The 25342-nt window shown below is 56.1% G+C and overlaps 1 protein-coding gene across 2 annotated transcripts; it reads left to right on the top strand.

Annotated features, from left to right (window-relative positions):
• The first annotated feature begins 77 nt into the window (after window positions 1-77).
• Window positions 78-19189, top strand: EFNA2 (ephrin A2). 2 transcript variants are annotated; one of them, XM_037042345.1, is made up of 5 exons: window positions 78-5934; window positions 15549-15862; window positions 16817-16859; window positions 17209-17274; window positions 17820-17906. In XM_037042345.1, exons 1-5 carry the CDS (start codon window positions 5792-5794, stop codon window positions 17821-17823), a joined length of 570 nt encoding a protein of 189 aa, XP_036898240.1. In that variant the 5' UTR covers window positions 78-5791; the 3' UTR covers window positions 17824-17906. The 2 variants fall into 2 exon arrangements, with proteins under 2 accessions (XP_036898240.1, XP_036898239.1); XM_037042344.1 differs by lacking the exon at window positions 16817-16859 and having other exon boundaries at window positions 17820-19189.
• The last annotated feature ends 6153 nt before the right edge of the window (window positions 19190-25342 follow it).

The raw sequence follows: 25342 nt of genomic DNA, 5'->3' as shown, positions 1-25342 counted from the left end.
TTCTTTGGTCTTATCCCCAGCTTTCCAGAGGGCACAAGGAGGAGTTCAGTGAGGTAGACAGAAATGGGGGGACTTCCAAGTCATTGCTTCTGGGCCTACTTTACCAAAGGCCCTGTGTAGAGGCTCCCCCTTTTGTGTTTCCTTTAGTCTAGGGCCCTTAAAGGTTGTATTCTCTGGGATACTTGCCTCACCCCATTCACACCACCAGCACCTTTGGGGTGCTGGAGCTTCCTGAAGCCTCAGGATCCCTGTGCCCACCATGCCCTATCCCTGTCAGCCTCATTGACCCAGGCACCCAACTTCATTCCTGGTGAGAGTCGAGGGGTTCCTCTGTGGGCTTTGTTTTTCCTTCAAGTCACTATGTCTGTACAGGTTCCAACTCTGTCACCCCTGTCCACTGTAAATGATCCTGGAGAGTTGGGGTGGGGGGCGGTGCAGCCAAGGAGAAGGGCTGGCCTCTGGCAGCCCCACAACCTGAGGTCCTCCCCCAGGCCACTGGCCAGAGCCACCATGGCCATGTCATTAGGGAGAGCAGCCACTAGGTGGTAGCCTTGTGCTGTCTGGCCTCTGCCCCACTAGCCTGCTGGGCCCTGGTGTGGCCTGGGCTCAGCCACTTGTACAGGTGGGGAAATAGGTCCATCTGGAAGCCTTTTTTTTCATACCTACTTCCTGAGCCTCACCTTGTTCCCATGTCCACTGTGGGATAGGCCAAGCATGCTGCCCATTTGGGATCCATCAGCCTCCTGGGCCTGTCCTTCTCAGCCCCACTGACCCTCCTCACCAGGGCTGAGCCTGGGTCCCTGCCTATTGCCATCTCTGCCAGTCAGTTCATCACTCCTCTCTCCATCTCTGGTCCTCTGAGCTGATCCCCAGTTGGCTTCCTTGGGCATCTCTATCTGCGCCTCCTAACTCTTCACATTTCTATTTCCCTTTCCCCTCAACCCTCAGGAAGTTTTCTCTCCATGACTGCTTCCTGCCCACCCCCACCACCATTTTTTGAGAGGATCCTGCACTGAGGCACCAGTAGATCCTCCAGGGAAGGTTGAAGACATTAGGCCAGAGTCCCCTGGAGGCCCCAGATGTCACACCCCCTGCTTCTTGGGCTCTGGCTCTTCCCTCCCTATCTGTCCCCACCCCTCTCCACACATCTCTGTCTTTCTCCACTTCTAAGCCCCTGCCTGCCTCCCTGTTTGTGTCTCTATATCTGCATATCCTCTCACTTGGTCTCCCTTCGTTTCAGACTGTCTCTGCTCTCTCTCTCTCTCCCTGTCTGAACCACTGGGACATGCTTTTAACAGGTGCATAGAAACCATGTGGGTTCCCCCACTCTGTGATCTGTGCCCCTCTCCCACAGCTCTGAGCAATTTCTTGAGCTTCAAAAGGCACATTAATTACTCTAATGAGGTCAGGAGAGACCCCACGCCTGCCATCCTGAGCCGAAAACACACTACATGCCCTCCAGCCTGGCTGCCTCTTGCCCACCCCATGGGGCAGGGTAGGGTGCCCCTTGCTTCCAGGCCCCAGCACCTGTCAGTGCCTGTCAGCCGCACCACACACCCCCTGCATTAGTTAATGTGGAGTAATTGGCAGCCCCTCCAAGGTTAATGCAATATTAGCAGGAAGTTCTCAGTGGCTAAAAGCTGGAAGAGGGGCCTGTCAGCACAAGATGAAAGGCCCGGGTCTGGTGGCTTGAGGGCCCATGTGTGCGCATACATTTGAGCATGGAGGGGCTTCTAGCATTTTTCCACCTCTCAACACTCACGCAGGCACAGGATATGTAGCACGTGACATGGACTATCACATACAGGACATACATGCTGACGTACCACCTCTAACAGACCCCAAGCCAGAGCCAGATTGGGGTGTGCAGTGCATGGCCTGGCCCCCTTGAGGCCCCTCTTAGTACCTCCACCACCTTCCTCCACACATATCCACTGAATATGCAGCAAACCTGTCCCCTCAACCATGGGTAGGTTGGAGTCTCCAGCTCCTGGTTGACCACTGAATGGCTACTCCATCTTAGGAACGTGGACAAGTGGGAGCTGGATACTTAAGGTTCATTAAAGGGGTGGTTTGTGGCCGGCTGTCTCAGGCCAGTGGCTGGTGGTAATCAAGTTGTCTTGCAGGAAGTGAGGGTTCTGCTGGCTCTGATGTGGGCTCCCTAGGACATGGCCCCTGCATCCAGTAGGGCCACATCCCTCTCACCTGGTCTTAGCAAGTGATGCCGCTGTGCCCTCCTGGGGTTCCCAGGACAGAAGTCCTCTCTGATCCCCCATTCTGTCAGGTAGCTCATCTCATCCTCCCTGGAGGAGTCTGGGCTGCCATACACCTCCCCCACACACACACACCCACCCACCAATGATGTCCTGTCTTGGGCAGGTATGGCTGTGCAGGTGCACCTGGAGCTGTGGTACCCAGCATAGCAGTCACATGTAATTGTTTACATTTACACTCAAAGTGAAATTAAAAGCCCTGTTCCTGGCTGCACTGGCCGAATTCCATGTGTGCAATAGCTACCTGGAGCTTGGGACACTTATGTGATGGAAAAGATCTGGAATGTTTTGGTCCTCCAGAGAAGTCTAGCCCCAAACTGGTGGGTGGTCTCCATGGAGGACTGCTCTCTGTCCAGGCCTGGGGCTGGAAGGGTTAGAAGGAAAGAGAGAGGGTAAGGGGGAGAAGGGAACTAGCAGGGATGTGGGGCCCATTCAGTTTCTAGACTTTGCAGGTGCAGGAATCTTAGGTTTGGGCTGTTTCAAGGGCCTGCGTGGATACAAGGGTGGGAAGTTTCATTTATCAGCAAGACAAAGGGATACATTTTATTCTTAGTAACTAAAACCAGCAGCCACCCAGCCTCGAGGAACTCCTGACCCCTCCACCCCAGGTGCCCAGCCTGCTAAGGCCCCGCCACCCTTCTCTGCCAGAAATCTGCCTAGCTAAGTTGGGCACCTAAAAACCAGTGGAGCCAGAGTACGCCGTGGATTTGATCCAATGTATGCTGTAACAAGAAGTTTATTCCCACGTAGTTTTAGTCTTCATGGTGCCGTGGCCTTTGGAGGCTGAGGGTGAGGGTCCTGGACACTGATTCCCACCCTGGGGACTTGTCCTGTGTATTGGATGACAGATGATGGATCATGGGTGCTGGGTAGCAGGTCAACCGTCAGTGGTAAGTGGGTGGCCGGTGTTGGGTCAGGGGTCAGTGGGTACTGGGTGCTGAGCCAGGGGTGCCGAGCACAGGCTAGGGACCAAATCTGGGACTGGCTGGGTCAAGGTCCTTCCTGAGTCTGGGGCACACCCTTGAGCCCAAGAATGTAGACCCAGGTGGATGGGGATAGACTCTCATCAGAAATCCTGTCCTGAGCCTGGAGCTGACAGAGGACCCTGGGTGACCCTTGACCCCAACTGAGCATTAAATCCTGTCCCCAGAGTGAGCCCGAAGTTCATCTCTTGACTCCAGAGGAAGCTTACTCCAGAACGATCCCTGGTCCCAGCTGATGCTCTGCCTGCTGAGGCTGGAGGCTTTGACAGCCCCCAGCCCTGGGAGGGGACAGGGCCTCTTGGGTGCCCATAGCTGGCCCTGGCTGGGCAGGGGTCCCCATGAACATCTGGTCAGCTATTCCTGTGTCTCTACCCCTCCCTCCTGTGCCTTGCCTGAGGTCCAGGCCTCACAGCTGCCTGGCCCTGCCCCCACCCCCAGGCCCTCCCAGGCGAAGAGAGTGCGAGTCGGGGACACATCCTTTTGTTCCTGTCCATGCTCTAGCTCTGACCTTGAGAGAGACAAGAACAGAAGGAAAACGGAGCTTCAGCTGAAATCCACTCAGCGGCAGTGGTAGCTCTTGCAGAGGTGGCTTGCGCTTTGCCTTGGTGGCCCCTGCATGCAAATGAGCCAGCACATGGCGGGCCTTTTTGAAGTAGGTCCCCTCTGCCCCGGGTGCCCTGCCCACTTTCCTGCACAGGTCCAGTCCTGATGGGTTTGACAGGAAGCCCTGCTGCATCCCTGAGGTTCAATAAAGTAGGAGGGTTCTCTTCCAACAGCATAGGAGGCTTCTGGAAGGGTCCCCTTTACCACGCAGGTTAGTGGGCTGGGCCAGGCACTTCCTGTGCTTAGGTTCAGCCACCACATCTCCGCTTAGGAAGTAGCTGTCCCTCTGCCCCACAAAGAGCCAGCTAACCAGCTGGGTGGCCCAGGGGTGTCCAGAGAGTTTGTCTGAAGGCCCTGCCAGGTGTGTTGGGCCAGTTCTGGGCCTCCAGGCTTGCCCCAGCCACTACTTGTAGGCAGGTTCCTGCCTCCTCAGAGTCATTGGGCCAGCCTTGGGACGGGCAACTGCAGTCAGGTCTTAGGACAGGACCCACAAGCCAGAGCAGACTGGGCTGATTTCCCTAGAGGTCAAAGGACTGAGAAGCTTATCCTGTGGGGGGTAGGGCCACAGGGTAGGACAGGCCTTGAAGGAGGAACAGAATTTTAATGAGAAGGAGAGGGGAGGGACTCCAGGTACAGCAAGCCAAGGGGGGAAGTGGAGTTACAGAGAAGCTCAAGGGCCACATGACGTACCCACAACATAATAGAGGTGTGTGTCTAGGATGGGTCTTAGCCGCAGATTAGTTTGCCCATTTCTGGCCCCTCATGGACCTTAGCAGGAGCTTCAACTGTCCATCACATGGGGAACTTCCAGTGCAAGTGCTCTGGGCTCTGGACCCTGCAGTGGACCTTGGCCAGGGAAACAAGCCCAGCAAAATGGAACCTGGCTGTGCACTGTCAATATTTTCCAGCTAGTACTCGGTGACAGCTTAACTCCATGAGCTCAGTCTCATCGGGGCTGTGGCATAAATGAAGACAACTAGAAGTCAGCCCCCCAGGAATGCTCACTCTGAGTCCACTCCAGGCCCTCTGCCTGAATGCCCTTCCTATTCTCCCTGTGCCAGACTTCCCTTATGTGTTGACTTTCTTGCTGAAGATATCAAGGTGGGGACTACTGTTCCATTTCCCAGATGAGAAAATGGAGGTCAGGAGGGATGTGACTGTCCTGGGGGCTCCCAGAGGAGCAGTAGTGGACTTCAGTCAGCCCAACTTAAGTCTCCACCAGGTGGGACCAGAGAGGTGAAGTCAGCTTGGCATGGTTTAGGATTTGGGATCTGGGCATTGAGTTGGCTCAGTTTGGTTCAGGATTTGGGTTTAAATGCCGGGGTTCGATGGGGGTGAGTCATCTCTGACTCCTGCTCCTGGAATTGCCAGGCTCTTCAGTTGGGCTTGGTGGCCTGAATGGAGGGGACAGAGAGGAACTCGGAACCTTGGTCAGGGCCACGTGATAATGATGGGATCGCAGGGGCAGGATCCTTGGGGTCTAGACAGCCTGACGTGGACCAGACCTGGACACTTTAGCTGGGGCAGGGGGCGCGGTTGAAGCAGCAGCCCCCGCCCACCCCCGCTTGGCCGGGGCACGGCAGGAGGGGGCGCCCGCGGCCCTCCCGGCGCTTGGGAGGGACAAAGGCCGGAGCCCCGGCCCCTCTTCAGCGGGTGCGGTGGCGGCTCGAGCTCCAAGAGTCCCTGTGGCTGGGCCGGCGCCCCGGGGCGACCCCGGCGCCCAGCCCATCGCCGACTGACTTTTCGGGGCCGGAGGTCTCGCGCCCCCAGGAGGGGGCGGCCGGGGATCTCCAAGCGTAGGAGCTCCCTCCTCCCGCCCGCCCTGCTCCCGCCTGCTCGGTGGTGGTGGCGGCGGCGGCGGTGGCGGCGGAGGAGGAGGTGGAGACGGCTGGCAGGCGGTGGCCAGGCGAGCGCGGCGGCCGGACCCGGGCCATGGCGCCCGCGCAGCGCCCACTGCTGCCAGTGCTACTGCTGCTGCTCCTGCCACCGCCGTCGCCGCCCTTAGCGCGCGCGGAGGACGCCACCCGAGCCAACTCGGACCGCTATGCCGTCTACTGGAACCGCAGCAACCCCAGGTGAGTGCGGGTGGGGACGGGGCGCCGAGGGAACCTGGATGTCCCCCGTCCTGGCCCGGCCTCCCCGCCCAGAGCTCCTGGCGTCCTCCAAGCGCGCTGCTTCCGGAGTGGGGGAGCCCGGTCCCGCAGGAGCCCCCAGGGAGTCCTAGCCCCACTGGAGTTTGGGGGACTCACACTCCTTGTGTATTCTCCTTCCTGGGTGCCCCACTGCCATGCAGTCTTGGGGGACTTGTGCCTGCATGCCCCAGAGCGCCGCCATCCCCAGGAGTTTGGGGATCCCCTCTGGCACCCTCAGAAGCCGTGCAGCCCTAAGTTCACTTCTGGACTTGGGGGATCCCGTCCTTGGGCCTCTCCAGGGAACCTCCTTTTGGAGTTGGTGGGGATCCCTGGGGACCTCGACACTGAGCTGTGCCTGGAGATGGGGGACTGTGCCCCTTCTCCCCAGGGTCCACAGGCATGTCCTACCAGCAGGTCCCCAGAATAACTTGAGGAAGTTGGAATATCCCTCCCCACTGACCCCCACTTCCACTTTCCCTCTAGGTTTCTGTGCAGTGCTTTGTAGGAACGGGGAGACTGAGGTACCTAGGGCACTAGGGGTCAGTCCCCAGTCTTGATTTGTTGGTACCCTCACCCATCCTAGCTCTGATGGGGAAACTGAGGGGCAGAAGGGATGAGCAACTCGCTCAAGGTCATGGCAAGGGAACAGAACTGGGCTAGGGACCCAGGTGGCCTCGTGCCCAGCTTGACTATGTGCCAGTGCCTGCCTGCCTGCACAACCTCCTCAGTGCTGGGCACTGAGTACAATTTGGGGAGCAGCAAAAGCCCCTGTTAGACGAAGTGAGAAAAGTTTGCTGGTGACTGACCACATCCTGGACATCAGCAGAAGTCTCCGGGCCATCCCTGGGTCTTGAAGGCCAGAGTGGGCTAGGGGTCCCATGGGAGATAGGGCTCTGAAGTCCTGTGGCTTTATTGTTGGTGCCAGCACAGGGGGTCACACAGCTCTCCTGAGGTGGCTGGGCTGCACACGGGGTCTGAGGCAGATGGCCTCCCAGCTCCCAGCGCCTCTGCCACTGATCACTTTCTCTTCTTTTCTAAGCCCTGCCGAGTGCCCTTCTGAGCCTGCCGTTCTCCCACTGTCTTCTGCTGTCCTCAGTCCTTGGGCCAAAAGTTGTATAAACGTCAGTCTTTGAGGCGGTCTGTGGGACAAGGGTGGCCAGTGTCCGCCATGGGGGCAGGGAGCATGTCCAGACACTCCCTTCAGTTACCCAGCTGTGGGGTCAGACTCCGGGGCCCAGGACAGAGACCCCATGCCAAGGAAGGCCACCTTGGTGCTGTCCCCTTGCCGCTAGCCCTGCTGGTCACATGTGGATTTGATTAAGGTTCTTCCCTGTAGCCGGCTGAGCAGGGAGCCCAGCGGGCAGTGCTTCCCAGCCCGTTTTTGGTTTCAGCTCCAAAATTCCTGTCCCTGTCATGGCCTGTCCTTTGTTCTAGCAAATGCCAAACAAATGTGGAACTGGGACAGAAGGGGGTCTCTGGGACAGCCCTCTGCCCCACCTGCCACAGGACTGTGCTGCTGGCAGGATCCTGCCAGGAAAAGGGGGCATCCAGTCTTGGCTGTGCAGTAGCCACCTCCTGTTGCTGGCCTGCTCTGACCCACTGCCTAAGGGATGGCCTTACTGGTCTGGCGCAGACCCTGACCCGTGCACCTTTCTCACCTCCTCTTCCTCCTCCTGCCCGGGGCATCTCAGGTAGGGGGTGGCTCCCCTGAAATCTTGTCGTAGGGGTGGGGGTCGAGTGGGTGTGGGCTCTATTCATTGCTGAGGTGGGGGGGCTCTGCCAAAGGGGGCCTTGATGCTCTGGACCCTTTGGGAGGTTTGGTGTTCAGGGGTGGCTGAACTAGAACCTGCGCCCAGTGATGAGGTGTCTCAGGCACAGGTGGAGGGGTGGTGTTCAGCCTCAGAGTTTGAGGGCAACTGGTCCAGGGACTGTGGCCCAGGGAGAGGTACAGGGTCAGAGACAGGCCTGAGACATGAGGTGGTTTCAGGGATGGAGATGAGAGACAGGCCAGGCTGGGGAGAGACAGCTGTGGGGCCAAACCAGAGAGATTAGTGGTGGTGGTAGGCTGGGGAAACCCAGAAACCAGAGGAGTGGTTGGTGAGCCCAGGTGGCACGCACACGGGCTCTGTGAGGAAGGGCACTCAGGGCTGGGCAGCTCGAGTCAAGGACAGACGGGGAGAAGAGAAGAGAGGAGCAAAGGGGTAGCTGTGGTCAGACGGGGACGGACAGGCACCCTTGCATGGCTGGGTGTTGTGCTTACCTGCACTGAGGTAGTAAGTGTACAGCTGTTCCCAAATTATGTCCTCCTGCTGTGCAGATCATTTCCTGCGGCCTGTGGACTTTGTCAAAGAGGGAGCCCCACACCCACTTCCACACTGTCATGGGGAGGCATCCTGTTGCCAGTCCAGCCACCCTCCTAAGCACCCCCATCAGCTGCTCTCCATCCCCAGGCTGCCCACTGGGCATCACTGGGCCAGGTTCTTGGGCCAGCTGCCCTTACCTGGCCTGGCTGCTGGCCAAGTGTGAGGCTGCATGTGCACTTGTGCTCACGAGGGCTGTGAGGTGTGTCTGTGTTGGCACGTGCTCTTGTCCCTGACATGAGGGGGTCCTGGGGACCTTGGAAGGTGCATTGTCTGTGTGTGTGGTGCATACGCTGGTTCATGTGGTAGAGTGACACATATGCATATGTATGCACGGCACCCCAGGTGTGTTTACACATGTCCTTGTGATTATGCCTGGAGTGCACACATGTGGAGAGTAACACATTTGCAGGAGCGTGTTTGTGGAATGTGTGTGGTGTCTGGGGATGTGTGTGTGTACCTGCACCTTCATATCTGTGCATGGAGAAAATATGTGTGTCCCTGTGGGGATACACATGTGTGTCTTTAGCATGTGAATACTTGTGTCTGCATGTGCAGCCTGGCTCAGCTGTCCCAGGGCCTCACTGATGGTGACACATAATCTACTCTCCTTGTTCACCCATTGCCCCCTCCTTGGGCCAGGTGGGTCCCTGCCAGGAGATGTGTCCAGACCCCTTGGACCCTGTGCAGAGGGGCCACTGTTGTGCAGAGTGGGCACCATGCAGGGTGCCTGCCAGCCCTCATACTCCCCACCCAACCAGAACACTGCAGTCAAAGTGGACCCAGCTGTGCGGACCCAGATGGGGGCTCTGGGCTTGGCACCTATCCCCACCCGGGCGTCTTGGGCTCTAGCTAGCCTCCCATGGCCCTCCACTGGCCTGATTGCCCAGTGCGGGGGGCAGTGACGGCATTTCCTTTCAGATGATCCGGCAGGAAAATGGGGCTTTGGGGAGGATGTTCCCGTGGTGTCGGTGTGAGGCCTCTGTTCCTGTCCCATCCCTGCCAGCCTTGCCTGGGCCTCTGAGGGTGGCAGCTTTGAAGGGTAATGCTATGTTTTGTCACAGGAGGTAATGCTGTGTTTTTGTTTTGTTTGAAAGAAGCTCTTCCACTCGGCTTGTGGGGCTTAGAGAGTGAGACCTGGTGGCTCTGGGGACTTGGAGCAAGAAAGGGAGGTGCCCTGGCTGGTGTGGCTCAATGGATTGAGCACCAGCTTGCCTAGGGAAAGGTCGCCGTTTTGATTCCCAGTCAGGGCACATGCCTGGGTTTCAGGCCAGGACCCTGCCTGGTTGGGGGTTTGCAAGAGGTAACCAATCCACATTTCTTTCACATATGGATGCTTCTCCCCCCTCCGTTTTTCCTTCCTTTCCCGTCTCTCTAAAAATAAAAATAAATAAAATCTTTAAAAAAACAAAAAAGAAGGTGGGGTCCAGGAGGCCATGGGAGGGCCTGGACTTGGAATTGTGGGTCCTGGAATCCTGGGTGTGATCTCAGGTGAGCAGCCTGGTTGCTCTAAACCCATGTCTTTTCTGTGAGATGGGTTTAGACCTCATTCTGTGAGATGAGGGCCGGCAGGCTGTGCCCCTGGGCAGATGGCAGCAGGACTCCCAGGGGCAAAGAGAGCCCTCCCAAAGAGGGGGGAAAACGAGGCAGCTCCTGTGGGCAAGAGTAGGTTCCTCCAGGCCTTCAAATCCATAGTGACAGTGACATTCCAAGGTGGGTATGGCAGGACCAGGGGGTGGGGATTGCTGAATGGGGCAGTTCCAAGGCTGCCCACCTGCTGGGGACTTGGGTCCTTCCATTTGGATGTGAGATAGGGTGCACATGATTCCTGTGGTCTGGTAGGCAGGTGGGTCCTCCTGTTACCAGCCTTCATCCCTCCCCACCATAGACAACCCTGGGTGGTCTCAGCAGAGGAAGACCCAGGATCTGGGATGGAGGGTCAGGGCCAACAGAAGACACTGATGGAGTTGGCCTGTACCTGCCCGGGAGCTGGGCCGGGGAGGGCGCTGGCATCTCCCACCTTTGGGCCTCCCCTCGGATGTTTTCTCCAGGTTTACAAGTCCCTCAGGGCATGGGTGGAGGTGGCAGTTGTCCTGGGGGCAGCAGCCCCCTTAATAGGGGTGCAGGAGGCAGTGATTTCCTTCCAATGGCCTTCTGCAGCTCCTGTGCTGGGCCAGGCTGGATGGAGGTCCCACCCCATCAGTCAGGTTTTCTCCATGACACTCTCTTTCCCCTTCCCTCCACTTCAGGACATGCCCCATGGTGTCCCTGTGGGATTTTTCTCTTCAGGAAGTGGGTCCAGAGGGAGGGTTGGAATGTGTCTTCCACTCACCAGGTGAGCCCTGTGTGGTGGGCAGAGAAGGGGCCAAGTTCCCACCATGCTGCTCCATCCTAGGTTGGCATGTGAGCACAAAAGCTGTTGGGGGTTTTGTTTTCACCTCAACCAGACTTTGAACTCATGGCCAGTCAAACCCCACTGCAGGTGCACCCCACGCCTGACTATTGGGACACTCAGCCCAGTGCCTCGGTCTTCCTGTCAACCTGAGGATATTGGCTTTGAGGGGCTCCAGTCACCACACGGGCCAAGTTGCCCTCTCGCCCAGCCCACCACCCAGCCAGGCAGCCTTCTAACCCACCTGTTTTGTGCGTCAGGTGCCCCATTGTGCTTCCATTTCACAGACCCAGAGTGAGTGAGGCAACCAAGGCCATGGGGAAGCCAGGCACAACTGGGTGTTGCCCCTCTCCTAGAGGCAGCCAGATTTGGGGCTGACCAGGGAGTGTCACAGACACTGTGCATTCTGGGGACAGAGTGGGGGCGTCCCAGAAAGGCCTGTGAACAGTGCATCTGGGCCATGTCTTACTGAGACTAGGACCCCTCACTGATTCTGATTCCGCACCCCTTTCCCACCTTTGCACCCACCATGTCCCTTCCTTTTCCTCTTGCTTTAACTCTGGGGCCCCTGCATTCAATGTATCTCCGATACCCACAAGACCATACCTGTCCCCTCCAACCCTGCACTAATTTGGGGCCCTAATTTTCCCTGATGTCCTACCCAGTCCTCACTTCCTGGTGCCCAGGCCTCAGATGGGGAAATACCTTCTCAGCCCCTCAAAACCCTGGGGGTAGGCACTAAGGCCTCAGGGGCCTCTCTTGGGGCAGCAGGGACAAGGAGGCTGTGACCCACCCACTAGGGTGCGGGATAGGTGCCCAGGGCCCTGGCCTGCTGCCCACCCCCCAGTGCCTCACTTTCCAGTCTTGGAAGCCCCTACATCTGTTTTGGGTGAGATTCCCTAATTAGTTGCTTTGCTATTGGCTCCGAATGATGACAGTTGGCCAATTGGAGCTAATTAGCCATTTGCCTGATGATTGCAGGGAGGGGGGTGGGTGGCTGGCCGTGTTGGGGTGGCTGTGAAGGGCAGGTCAGGGACCCCTGATGGGTGAGGGATCATGGGGCTGGGAGGACTGCCTGGAGGAGCATACTTCGGCAGGCGATCAAGATGGGGGCAGAGGTGTGGCTGGTGGAAGTAGGGGAGGGAGCAGAAGGTCTGAAAGCCTGGAGAGCCCACTGTCTGGGAAAGATCCCCAGTCAGTCACTAACCCCTTAGTGAGAATTTCCATCTCTATCTGCTGCAAAAGGAGAGTATTTGCCTATCAGGCTAAAGCCCCGATGGAGGAATTGAAGGCTTTGTATTGCTTGTACCAGGGTACCAGGCCCCAGGCTCCTCTCCACACAGGCAGGAGCAGAGGTGCTCACCTTGGCTTGATAGCCAACTTGGCACCAGGAATGCTGACACAGCAAGGCCATTGCTATTTTAGAACCAGAAAGGGGAGAAAATGGTCCACTTAAGTAGCCAGAGTTCTGGTAGGGGGTGGGGGGCTTCTCCTGGGACACGCCTGCCTGGAGTCCTCTTTCCCACATGGGGACCACTGTTTGCTCCCCAAGACTCTAGCACCTTGAATCCTTGGCCTTTGTTTGATCAGCCAACATGTATTAAGTGCCATTGTATATAGGGTCCGTGTTAGTCACAGGGGAGGGGCAGAGAAGGAGGCCGACCCCCATGGTCAGGAGGGCAGACAGTAGACTACATGGAGGTAGAACTGATGATATTGTAATAACGTATGTGATAAGGAGGCAGGGAAAAGCATTCAGGCATAGGGAAGAGCATGTGCAAAGGCCCTGGGTGGGAACAGGAACAGCCATGAAGCTGGTGTGGCTGGAAGGCAGGCAGAGGGTGATGAGGGTGGGGGTGTCGGGGCCACATTGGGCCTTGTGAGCCTGGGAGGACTATGGGGTTATTTTTTTTATTTTTTAAAAAAGATTTTATTTATCTTTAGAGAGGAAGGAGAGAGGGAGAGAAACATCAATGTATGGTTGCCTTTCGTGCGTCCCCTGCTAGGAGTTGGCCTGCAGGGAACCGGCCTGCAACCCAGGCATGTACTCTGACTGGGAATCGAACTGTGATCCTCTGGTTTGCAGGCCTGTGCTCAATCCACTGAGCTACACCAGCCAGGGCTTGTGGGGTTATTATTATTTTTTTAATTTATCTTTAGAGGGGAAGGGAAGGAGAGAGGGAGAGAAACATCAATGTATGGTTGCCTTTTGTGCGTCCCCTGCTGGGAGTTGGCCTGCAGGGAACTGGCCTGCAACCCAGGCATGTGCCCTGACTGGGAATCGAACCGCGATTCTCTGGTTTGCAGGCCCGCGCTCAATCCACTGAGCTACACCAGCCAGGGCTGCTTGTGGGGTTATTTTTAAGAAAAGATTTTATTTATTTATTTTTAGAGGGGAAGGGAAGGAAAAAGAGAGGGGGAGAAACACCGATGTGTGGTTGCCTCTTGTGCGCCCCCTACTAGGGACCTGGCTAGCAACCCAGGCATGTGCCCTGAGTGGTAATTGAACCAGCAACCCTTTGGTTTGTCGGCCGGCACCCAATCCACTGAGCCACACCAGCTAGGGTAGGACTGTGGGTTTTATTCTGAGCAATGGGGAGGGTTTTGAGCCATTGGATCAGAGTCTGACTCATATTCAGGAAAGCGAGCCCTGGATTTTGGAAGGCTAGAAGACTGACGGGCCTGGTGGGGCACAGATGTCCAGCCTCTGAGCCAGCAAAGCGTCCTTGGTCTCTGATGCTTTTCAGAAGGTGAAGGGAGAATGATGGTGGCAGCTTGTGCAGGGGAGGCAGGTGTAATGGGGCACACAGGCAGAGGTGGAGGGGGAAGGAAGGATCATGCTGTGGCCCCACCTTCCTGAGTCCACTGTGGTCTCAAAAAAAGCCCTGTAGAGAGCCAGGCTGTCAATGGGGTTTTCAGTGGGGCTGGGAAGAAGCAAAAATGACTTTTCAAAAAGCCTGGAATAGTCTCTGCATCCATCAGTCGTAAGAGGCTGGAGAGTATGGGCCATCACTGAGACACCCATGCCTGGCCAGTCTTGGGCAGCCTGAGGGTTGGACAGAATGCAAGGCTGACCCTGACCCCAGCCTGACCCTCACTCACTTCCTGAGTCTCGTTTCCAGACACATTAATTCTATTTAAAAAACCCTCTTATTTCTCTGGGGGCAGAATGAGCTCCCCATCCCTGGATAGACCCAACAGAATGGAAAGGGGCTCAGGGAGAATTTGCTCCCTTCAGCTCCCAGAACTGAAATTCTGTGTGCTGTGATCTTAGCTACAGACTCAAAATCACTGCTGTAGTGATGGATAGGAAAACGGGTACAAGTGAGCAGGGTCTTCTGCTTGCCTCATTCCCACTCCTGCCGGTCCCAGGGGCTCTGGTGCAGCATCTCTGGGGCAGCAGGGGGCCAGCCTCTTCCATCTGGTAATCCCTCTGCCCCCTCAGGTGCCAGCTGTGCCAATTACTGCTCCTGGCATGGGGACCCTCTGAGCTCCCTCCCACGGGCTGAGGCTCCTGGCAGGGTGGGTACAGAGGCAGCAGCAAAGCTGGGATCCCAGCAGCCTGTGCCCTCCTTGCCACCTACTTTAGCGGGGGTCTCAGTTTCCCTGCCTGTACAGGAAGGGAGAATACAGGGGATGCATGGCAGAGCCTACTCTGCAAGCTTGGATGCTTAGGCCTTTTATGTGCTAATAAGCCCCTCTGGGGAGGCCCCCCTTGTCCCCCCCTCGGTCCAGGCTGCATTAACAAGACAGGGACCCAGGAGACCATGTCCAGAAGATCTGAAGGCTCCTGGCGCTGTAACCCGAGGCAGTGATGGAAAGGGAGCTGCCAGCTGACCTCCATCCTCCCGAAACAAGGCTGGGTCAGGGCTCCCCCAGGAAGGGGCTCAGCTGCATGACAGTCTAAAGGAACCTCCCTGACAAAGGCTGGGAGTCAGGGCTAGGGGGGTGGGGATGTCATGGGCTGGGGAATGTGGTGGAGTGACCAAGAGCTTGGGGGGCAGCTCCCGGATTCTTGAGACTCACTGGGGTCACACATGACGGAAGGGGTGGGGCTGCGGTCAAACCCAGGACACTGAGCTAGAGCGGGGAAGTGATTGAGGCGCTCTTTTGGAGCCTTGTCACATGTGGGGAAAGGGTAGTGGAGGCAGAGCTTGCCTCAGAGGCTGGAACTCCAGGCGTATGTCACCACGCCACCTTGGGCCTTCTTGGCAGGCAGATCTTGGCAGGCGGATCTAAAGCTAAGACTGTATATTATGAGCAGGATAAGGGTCTGTCTGGAGGTGGGGACACAGAAGTCAAGCGGTAATAACGTTTCTGGAGGACTTCCTGGTGGGGGAACAGGTTGTGCGAAGCCTGTTTGCCTAAGAGGCCTGGGCCTGGGGTGTGGGAGGTGCCTCGGAATCACGTGGTACCTATCGTTTGCATGTTACCCAGAGTACCTGGTGGCAGTCACTCTTTTCTAGCTCCAATCGTGTTGTGGGCTGGAGGCTCAGTTGCTTACCAGCGGACTGTTTTGCTGAGCCCGAGACCTGGGGGTGGTGGTGAGTGCCAGGCACGGGACCGTGGGCTCTCACCCTCGAATCTCTCTTAGCATCCACCTAGCAGTCTCCTAAAACCATCCTCCGCCACGTGCTGACCACGCCTCCACGTAGACCCTGCCCCTCACGTTTTCCGTCCCTCACCCCGCCCCGCTTTGGCTTTGGCCCTTCCTTTTACACTTTTGGGTCCCGGCTACCTCTTCGACATCTGGCTCCGCCCCCGAGTGGGCTCGGCTTTGCGTTGACCGCTGGTCCTTCTCCCAGGTTTCACACGGATGCAGCGGACGAAAGTGGGGGTTACACGGTGGAGGTGAGCATCAACGACTACCTGGACATCTATTGCCCACACTACGGGGCACCACTGCCGCCGGTTGAACGCATGGAGCACTATGTGCTGTACATGGTCAATGGCGAGGGCCACGCCTCCTGTGACCATCGGCAGCGCGGCTTCAAGCGCTGGGAGTGCAACCAGCCCGCGGCGCCCGGGGGACCGCTCAAGTTCTCTGAGAAATTCCAGCTCTTCACGCCTTTCTCGCTGGGCTTCGAGTTCCGCCCGGGCCACGAATACTACTACATCTGTGAGTGGGCAGGTGGGGCCAGGAAATGAGGAGGTGGGGGGAAGGGCAGGGCGGGGGCCGTGGATGCTAGGGCATGGTTCTGTCCAGTACCTTGTCCAGCGCTGGCCTGTGTCCCCAGGTCAGCCTGGGTGTTCTTATTATCCACCCAGCAAGCCGCAGAAACCCCACTGCCAGAGTCCCCATTTTGCAGGTGGGGAAAGTGAGGCTCAGAGGGGCTGAGGCCACACATATGATCTCAGCTTCAGAATCAGCCACTGGACCTCTTTTTTGCTCTGGGGGCCAATGGCCTCACTGTCAGTTAGCCTGTCCCACACTGAGACAGGGCTGCCTACCCCGCCCCCCACCCCCCACCCCTGCAGCACTGAGGGAGGAAAATGAGTCTGGTGGCAGAGTGGAGCTTGGTCAGAGTGGGCGGAGCCCTTGTTCTGCCCAGCACCTCCTGGCCTGGGCAGGGGTCTCCTGGGCCCTGTCCCCACCTCCCCACCCCACCCCACCCCACCCCACCCCCGGCTGCAGGGAAGGGACCCAGCTCCTTGATATTCAGGTTCCTACTGTGTCAAATTAAACTCCACAAGGTTTTTAAAAACTTAAAAACTCCATTTCTTCCTTTTCTGCTCTATTAGGGTTTTCCCTTTAAATTCAGGGAAGAAGGGGGTGAGGGCAGGGGAAGAAGGTGTTTGAGACTTGTAAGAAGAGAGCTGGAAGAGAGGTGGCAGCCAAAGACAGAGGACAGGTTGAGGGGATAGGTGGGGACAGGCCTGGCTGTAGCTCTGCAGCTGCCCTCACCTATTTACAGGTGTGCACGGTGCCAGCCACCTCCCTCTGATTCATTGCTGAGCTGTGGCACCACCCCTCCAGGGCCCTTGTCACATTGGCCAGGAACCAAGGAGCAATAACGATGGCATTTTAGGCATGAGGACCCAATATGCTTCTGTGTTCCTGTGACTTCTGCAGTGTGGCTTCCTGCAGGAGAGGTAGAACCTGCCTCCGTCCTGGGGTAACTGGCTTCTACTGTCTCCCAGATGGAAATAATTGTTTTCCAAGTACCTACTGTGTGCCAGCTGAGACCCAGACAGGTAGTGATTGCTGACAGGCATCCAGAGAACAGGGATTTGACCCCATGATGAATCTCCATTTGGTTACATGGAGATTTGATAATCAGTTGGAAGTAAATGTATTTTTATCTATCAGCTTTGAACCTTGCCCTATGCTGCTCCAGGATAAGATGGAGCTAGACGCAGATGCCCACCATTTCTGAGGTTAGGGTTCAGCAAAAGGGAGGGTCGGGGGACAGGTGCAGGAGGGGCCACAGTGCCAGGATATCTTGTCCAACTCCTCTCTTCCAGCTGCTACGCCTCCCCACGCTGTGGACACACCCTGCCTGCGGCTGAAGGTCTATGTGCGGCCAACCAGTAAGTATCAAGGGAGTCAGGCAGCGTCCAGGCCCCAACCCTTGTGTCCTCACTGAGGACCCTCTGAGCAGTCAGAAGAGTCGGGGGATGGTCACAGCACAGCTCAGGGAGTCCAACCACCTCAGCAATGGCAGGCTCACTCTTGAGCCTCAGTTTTCCATCTGCAAATCGGAACATTTAAGACCTTCACAAGTGACGATTGAAGCCTATCATGAGGCCCCTCCCCGAGGTCCCTGAGATATGGGCATCAGGGAAGTTTCCTGAGACAGACCCAAGAGCCTGTGTTCTGAGCTCTTGAAACACTACAGCCACACGCAGCGGTGAAGGAGCTACTGCAGCCTTGAGACTTCACCCAGGGGCGAGGCACAGCCCCAGTCAAGGTAGACAGAAACCTCAGTGCCCCACAGGGCAGCCAAGGTTGAGACATTTAATGACGGTCAGGTCAGGATAAGCTCTAGGAAGCAGTGAAAAACACATGGGGGGGGGGTGACCATTGAGGGAGGGGTCTGGGCCACCACTGACCGTCCTGTCTCTGTGTCCCCCAGATGAGACCCTGTACGAGGCCCCTGAGCCCATCTTCACCAGCAATAATTCGTGCAGCAATCTGGGCAGCTGCCAGCTCTTCCTCAGCACTGTCCCAGTGCTCTGGACCCTCTTGGGCTCCTAGTCCTGGCCTGCAAGACACCAGCCCCACCTGGACGACCGCATCCAAGACCAAATAGAGACACCTGGCTCTCCCACAACTGGTGCTGCCCCCACCTGCAGAAGACTGTCCGCTGGCCCCAGGACTGACCCCAGGGGCAGGGGGCGCCAACGCCCCAGACGCCCGAGGGGCCGTATGTGAGCTCAGCTCCTGGCCAGGCCTTCTCATCAGGGGCCTGGAGAACCTGAGAAACTGTCAGTGATGTTGGGGGTTTTTGTTTATTTTTCATGGTTAGCTAAGAAAGACTGGAGTTTTTAATTTAATTTATTCCTTGCTGTTGCCAGTGACTTTAGGAAGGAAACAGAATGGATTGAGGTGAAGGTCCTTGGCCCCCTGGGGGATGGGGATCCCTAGTCTGGTTACTCTGTTTGTTGGGTCCTGGCTGAAGGCCACCACAGAACCCACAGTCACCCTAGGACAGGCCAGTACGAGGCAGAAGGGCAAGGTGAGACCCCTGGACTCTCAGCCCACCTCAGATTCCTGTCCCCCTAGTCCCAACCCCACCCTCCCTCATGCCTGGCAATCGTCACCCAGAGTGGAGATCCACGCTGTTACATCAGAGGCCACTGCGCGGCCCCGGCCCCCTTGGAATCACAGTTCTCCACTCTGTCCTACAGCCTCTCACAGTCGTCCCTGCGTCCGAGAAGACGTTGCATTTCTGTAAATAGAGCCAGCAAGTATATACTGTGATTTATTTTTACTGTATTCTTGAGGATGAACTGGACAGGTTGTTTTTTTGGTCACACCTTCATGGGGGGTTTTATTTTGGCGGGGGTGGGGTGGACTTTTTAGAATAGAAGCTGCACTTTGCAATAAGCTTGTTCGTCTGTCAGAGCCCCCTCCTCTACTCTATGACTAGTTATGTTTATAAGAAAAAAGAAAACAGGACAAAACAAAATGGGGGGTGGGAGCACCACCAAAAAAGGAAGTGGCCTCCCGAAGACACTTTAATGAAGCAAACGGCACATTTATACAGATTTCATATTTCTACCCTCCCTTCCTTATCTGTGTTTTATATATATTATATATAAATATATATGGTGCACAGCTGCCAGGAGACCACCAGGCATGCCAGCTGGGGGGGGGGGCTTTTGTAGGGGTTGGCATGGGCAGTGGTGTCACCACGCCTGGAGCTGGTGATGGCACCTCCCCCTTCCTGTCACAATCAATGTTGGATTCTGTATTTTTTATAATAAAATGAGCATAAACATGTAGGGTGTGCATCTGAGGGGCTTGTGACTCTCATTGCAGGAGTGTTTTGAACTACTAATTTGGGAGGGAGGGGCGTCCCTAGAGGGACATCTGGGGATGATCACGATTGGTTCTTTAGTTCTCTCCATCTTTTGGGGGCCAGGCTCTGCAATAGACATTTTATGGGGGCACTGTAACCTTCCTTGTCACCCATGGGATTCGGTTTTCCCCTTCTGAGAAATGGGAATGGACCAAACCCCCAGTGCCGTAGGGGTCCCTTGGGAGGATGGGCTGGCATTTCCCCTGGGCTGGTACTGAGTACACAGCAGGAGTTTATTAAGTGTTCCTCGGAGCATATGACGAGTCTCTTACGAACCAAATTCTGTGGCCATTGCCCAGCTCTGCTGCTGCGTGACTTAGTTTCCCTAACTGCCCCAGGCCAGGGCGGGAGGCAGGATTGTGTCTGTCATCTCTGGATCCCTTTCCTGTTATGCAAAAGGCATGTGCCAGTGGGTTGTAGGGTTCCAGGAGCCTTCGCCCTAGTTTAGCCCCAGGTGGAAGCACAGAGAAGCTGGGCACACCCAGCAGGGCTGAGGGTCTGGGGTCTAAGAGGCTGCTTCTGCCTTGGTTTCACCCCCCAGGACTGCAGCGTCTTGGGCACAGTTTGCTGAGAGGGAAGGCTCTCAGTTAATGAATTTGGCCTTGGCCATGCAGGGCTTGGCGACAGGGGCTGCCTCTTAATGAGGCCAGCCAACAGCACAAAGACCCCTGTGTGTCCCCCACCCGCTTCTGCCCCATGGCAGGGGGTGGAGCGTGCATGCATGTGCTGAGCTCCATGAGGGAGACCAGAGTGCCCCCTTAACGGTGAGGACCCTGAAGCTCAGAGAGGGTGGAGGCTTCCCTGAGATCCCTTGCCCAAACTCCAGCTCAGCCATGGGGTCAGAGGGAGCTAGAAGGAGAGAATTAAATGCAGGGATCATGGGGCTGAATGACTTTGATTTTGTTAAAAAAAAAAAGGAAAAAAATACAATTATAATTCACATACCACACCATCCATCTAAGCATAATTCCACAATTTTTAATACATTCACAGGGTTGCACGATCAGCACCTCTGTCCAATTTCAGAACCTTCCATCACCCCCAAAGAGACCTATCCCCATCAGCAGTCACCCCTAGCCCCTGCTAATCCACTTCCTGTCTGTCCTGGGCATTTCACATAAATGGAATCACACAGAGAAGCCTTTTGTGTCTGGCTTCTCTTACCAAGCATTGTGTGTTCAGGGTCCATCCACGCTGTTGTGAGTGTCAGAGTTTCATGCCTTTTCATGGCTGAGTAATATTCCAGTGTGTGATGGACACGTTTATCTGTTCATCTGCTGAAGTATTTTTGAGTTGCTTTCACTTTTTAGTTATTATAAAGATTTTTAATTATTAGCTTGTTTTAAACTGAGGTAACATAATATAGTGTTAAGTTTAAGGTGTACATGCTGATATAATACATTTATATATTGTGATATGATAACCACTTATAATTTTTGAGACAGTTTAGCACAAAAAGTGACCTTCCATGGGTAAATACAGAAATAGCTCTGTTCCTACCCCAGGGTTGTGGCACATGCTATGCTCCCTGCCTGGCACATCACTGCCCAGCTCTCGGCTCCTTCAGATCAGGTCGGATGTCACCTCTTGACCTCCCTAGCCAAGTGGCCACTCATACCATGGCCCTAGCTGTCAAATAACTGATTCTTCATTTGTCCGTCTCCCTCACTGGCTGGGAGCTCTCAGAGGTTAGGGACCCTAACCTCTGTCTGTTGGGGCATCACTGGGACCCAGTGCCTGGCCCAGTTTTTCAGGCTTGTCATTTGCCATGTGTGTAGACACATGCACACGTGTGTTGCACGGCCTCAGGCATCATGTACTGCCAGAAGCATTTGTGGCCCTGGTCTTTTAGAAACCACCCCTGTTCCTCAGTGGCCACTGGTCACTCTTTCCGGGGCCACCACGAACATGCAGAGTGACCACTCACTCTCCAGGCTGCACTGTACAGAGCTGGGGACCTCTGCTGCAGCTGACACCCAGAGGCCACCTGAAGGTCCCCAGGCGGCAACTGGTATGGGGATATTGGTATGTGGTTCCCCCTGAGGAACCTCTTCCAGCCCAGAGGTTCCGGAAGAACGTGATTTCTTTCTCTTCATCTCAGTGCCCCACCCGGGCAGGGGTTCCAGGAAGCAGGCAGGGGAGTCCGAGGTTCCTCCTGCCCTTCTGGGTGCTCCGGCAGAGCTGTGGCTCCCCGCCCCCCCCCTGGTCCCCTTAGTGGGGTCACATTAGTGTGTAGGAGGGACAAGCCCCACAGCCTCTTCTCCATTCGTTTCCTTCTCTGGGCCCCAGTGTCCTGTCTACATCCCTGGGCCCCCTGCTGCGACCATGCAGGAGGGGCTTTTAGGGGTAGGATCAAGCCCTTCTCTAGTTCTCCTACCTGTTCCTCCCAGCACCCTCCTGCTCACTGGGGGGACTCCCACCTCTCAGGCCTTTGCTCCTGCTCTTTCCCCCTCCCGGTACACCTGCCCCTCCTTTGGGCTTTCCTGAAATGCTACTCCTCAGACCCTTCCGAACCCCTTCCTTGCCTCCTCTGTGGTTTCCTTCTCTGGCATTTATTCATCAGCCCTCAGGCATGCCCTATTTTTCTTTATTCAGTTTCTTGTCTGTGTTCTCTAGATGGTCAGCTACCTGAGGGTGGGAGTTTTTGTCACTGCTATGTCCCTAGTTCCTAGAGTATGTCTGGTATACAGTAGGTACTCACTAAATGCTTGAATGAATAAATGTATATATTTACCTGGAAGCAGCATGGTCAGAAAAGAGAGCATAACATAAGAATTGCATTTCCTGGGTCAATGTCAGCACCCCCAGCAAGCATTTAGTGAGTGCCTACTATGTGCAGTCAGTGCTGGGCCCTCCCTTAATCTGTGGTGTCAGGGTAAGGATGGTGAAGCCTGTCCCAGTGGTTTCCAAACACCATATTTGGGGGCCTTATAGTCCATAGGAAGATGCCACAGTGTTAGGGACCTTGGTCCAGGTTGCATGTGGTTGGGTGGCTACTCATGGACAAATAAAAAGGGAATTTGCAGCCCAGAGCCCCTGAGGAGCCATAAGTCCCCGAGAGATGACACACAAGCCAGAAATTACATGGCCGCATCTGGGCCTGTGTGGCTGATGAGGCAGAGACCATGGTAGGTGGGTCAGGAGCCCCACTTCCCCATGGTCTCTGCTCACAGCTGGTGGGAGGGCCGGGTCATTATTAGAACCATACAGGTGATGATCATTAGGGCCAGGTCCGGACCCAGGTGTGGATGAGGTGGTGTCTCGAATCCTGAGCTTGGGGCAGGTGGCAGGACTGGTAGAGGCACAGAGACCAGATAGAAAGGCAATTCAGTTATGTTTCTTTTCCCTGCATCTTCACGGAGGCTGGAAGGGAGGGGAGGCCTCGAAGTTCGAGCAAAGGAGGCGGGCAGGGGTGCATGAGAGGCTTTGGGGCAGGACTGTAGGCCAAGGAGGAGCAGTGGACTACAAACCTGAGTCTGCTGAGCCTGAGACTGGCGCTGCCTCCCACCGGAATCACCCAGGAGGGCACTGGACTTCCGTGCCTCAGGAATGATGGAGCACAGTCCTGTTGGCGTTGCTGTCCCCGCTACTCTATGGTTGAGGCCAGAGACAGGGGGAGACTCCCAGGGACCACCCACCTGAGCCTGGACACTCCCGCTTCATCGATCCAGAAATGGAGGTTGGGAAATCCAAAGATAATCAATGGATCCTAATGAACAATGCAGTCCATGGTGGGCACTGAGCAGTGAAGGGGACCCCCCCCTCCTGTGCAGGTGGGAAAACTGAGGCCCCACCAGGTATACAGGTCAAAGAGGTGAATCCAGTGTGAGTCTAGGCCTTGATGGGATCAGGAATTCAATTTGAGCAGGGCCTCAGGCAGCCCCAGGGGCACAGGACCAGGCCCCGCCACAGCAGCCAGAGGGGGGGTGGACTAGATGTAGGGACCCAGGCTGCATGCCTCCTCCTCCAAGACGCGTTCATTCATCCTGCCAGGCTGTGCTAGGGACCCCACAGCTGCCCTCTCCTGGAAGCTCCTACTCAACTTACTTATGGGCGTGGGGGATGTGGGAGCTGCGGCAGGTTGGAGTCCAGAATCCCACATCTGCTGAGTGGTTGCCTCTCTAGGTCTGGGGGCAACCGCACCCGACTCCTGAAGTGAGGAAAGCTTCCAGGAAAGTTGTTCGCACAGGCTCTCCAGCCAGGCCCCTCTGGAACTCTAGCTCCCAAGGGTACACTGAGCGAGTGAGCGCAGAGGTGGAGGAAGGTAAGGGGGCAGTTACTAATGATGGCACTTACCTGAGCCCCCCAGCCTCCAAGCCACTCCCATCTCCCATGTCCACCCCTATTTTCACAATTAACTTCTGATACCACCAAGGAGCTGCCCCTTTAATAAAAGGGGCACTGAGGCTGGTAAGTGTCAGGCATGTGGTCCCAGTGGGGAAGGGGATCCTGGGGAGGAAGAGGAGGCAAGGGCGTTGTTCTTGGCCCAAGGGCGGGGTGGGCAGAAGAACCCGCCACTCACCTCGTATTCATTTGCAGCTTTAAGTGCTTAAAAGCCTCTTGTGGTCACTTGGACTGGTGGGTGAGTGGGGGCAGGGCAGCTGTGGCTGTGGCTGGGGGCACCCCCACAAAGATCTTGAGATGATCCGGGAATCCGGGGGATGTCGCAGCCCCCCACCCTTTCTCTCTAAGGTGATTCCCCTGAGCCCCCAAAACAAAGACCCTGCTTCTGCGGCCAAGTCCCGCCCCTCTCCACCCCTCATTCGGCTCCTCCCTTAGCGTTCTCCCAGCTGGAGTGTCTTCCCTCCTCTGCACCTTGGCCGAGGCCAATCCTCCCATGGGAAACCCTGTTCCCAGCACTCCATCCCATTGAAAGAGCATCTCACCCTTTAGGTCCCAGTTCTGTGCTCCAGGCCTCAGTTTCCCCATTTACAAACAGTATGAGCTCTGGTCTTAGAAGGCGGGAGGGGAGGCCTGGTTTCTTTCTCCCACCATTTTGGCAAGCTTTGGCCAAGCTACCTTCCCCTCTAGGACTCAGTTACCCCAACTGTGCAATGTGGCACAGAGCTTGGGTTCCATTGCCAACTCAGCCTCTTTCTCCTGTGGGGTTCCTCAGGACAGGGTGAGTGTTTTCCTTTCTGGGTCTCTGTTTACCCTCCTGCAATGCAGAAGAGACCCACTTGAACCCCCCTGTACAGCTGAGAAAGCCGAGGCTAGAGGATGAGCAGACCAGCCCCAGGCCCCATAGCTGTGTCCTCAAGGTAGGTGCTGGAGCTGCCCCCACGGGCACGGGCGGGGTGGAGGCCCAGCCAGGACTTTCTCCCCAGTGGCTGCAGTAAGCAGTTCAGGTGAGTTCGGAATATTTACTCTTGGCAATAACAGACCAAAATGGGCTGGGAGGAGCCAGAAGTCCTGCTGGGGGTAGGGGAGGATGGTGGGGGTTACTTCCAGGCAGTCCTTGAGATCCTCCTTAAGTGGTAAAAATTAGAGCCTGTTTTTATCCGGACATGGGGGTGCAACCCTAAATAGGCCCTCCACAAACCCACTCAGCAATGCTCAGCCAGCCCCTTGCAGGGAACATTTTACAGCCCCCCTCCCCTTTGCCTCACCCTCCCTGCCAGGTGCCCCAGAGTTATGGTGTGCAATATCCCAGCCAAGGGTTAAAGACCACAGCCCCACTGAGCCCTTGCACACTTGGGGCCGTTATTAGCATCATTCATCATACGCAGCCCAGGCTGTAGTTCTGGACACCCTGTGGCCAGAGCAGGAAACTGAGGCACAGAGAGGTTCCTTAAGCTCCTGGCGGGGGTGTAGCTGCAGGCCTCTGAGTTCCAGCACCAACCCTCAGTGAGTGTTTGTTCAATGACTGGATAAGTGTGTTTTGGGCATGGACTCCACATTAAGCTCTCTTTGTCACCAGCTGGGTGAGGCTGGAGGCACCGGCCTCATTTTCTCCACATTCCCTCCATAAGCAAGGCCAGGTCCAGGGGGTTGGTGGGGACACCTCAGGGGTCAGCCATGCTGGCTGGCAGATCTTTATATACCAGATAAATGAATGCAACCCATGTCCTGGT

The sequence above is a fragment of the Sturnira hondurensis genome, unplaced genomic scaffold, assembly GCF_014824575.4.
Source record: "Sturnira hondurensis isolate 20B ecotype Veracruz unplaced genomic scaffold, ASM1482457v3 Scaffold0003693, whole genome shotgun sequence".
Classification (NCBI taxonomy): Eukaryota; Metazoa; Chordata; class Mammalia; order Chiroptera; family Phyllostomidae; genus Sturnira; species Sturnira hondurensis.
This window is presented reverse-complemented; position numbering and strand designations above follow the sequence as displayed.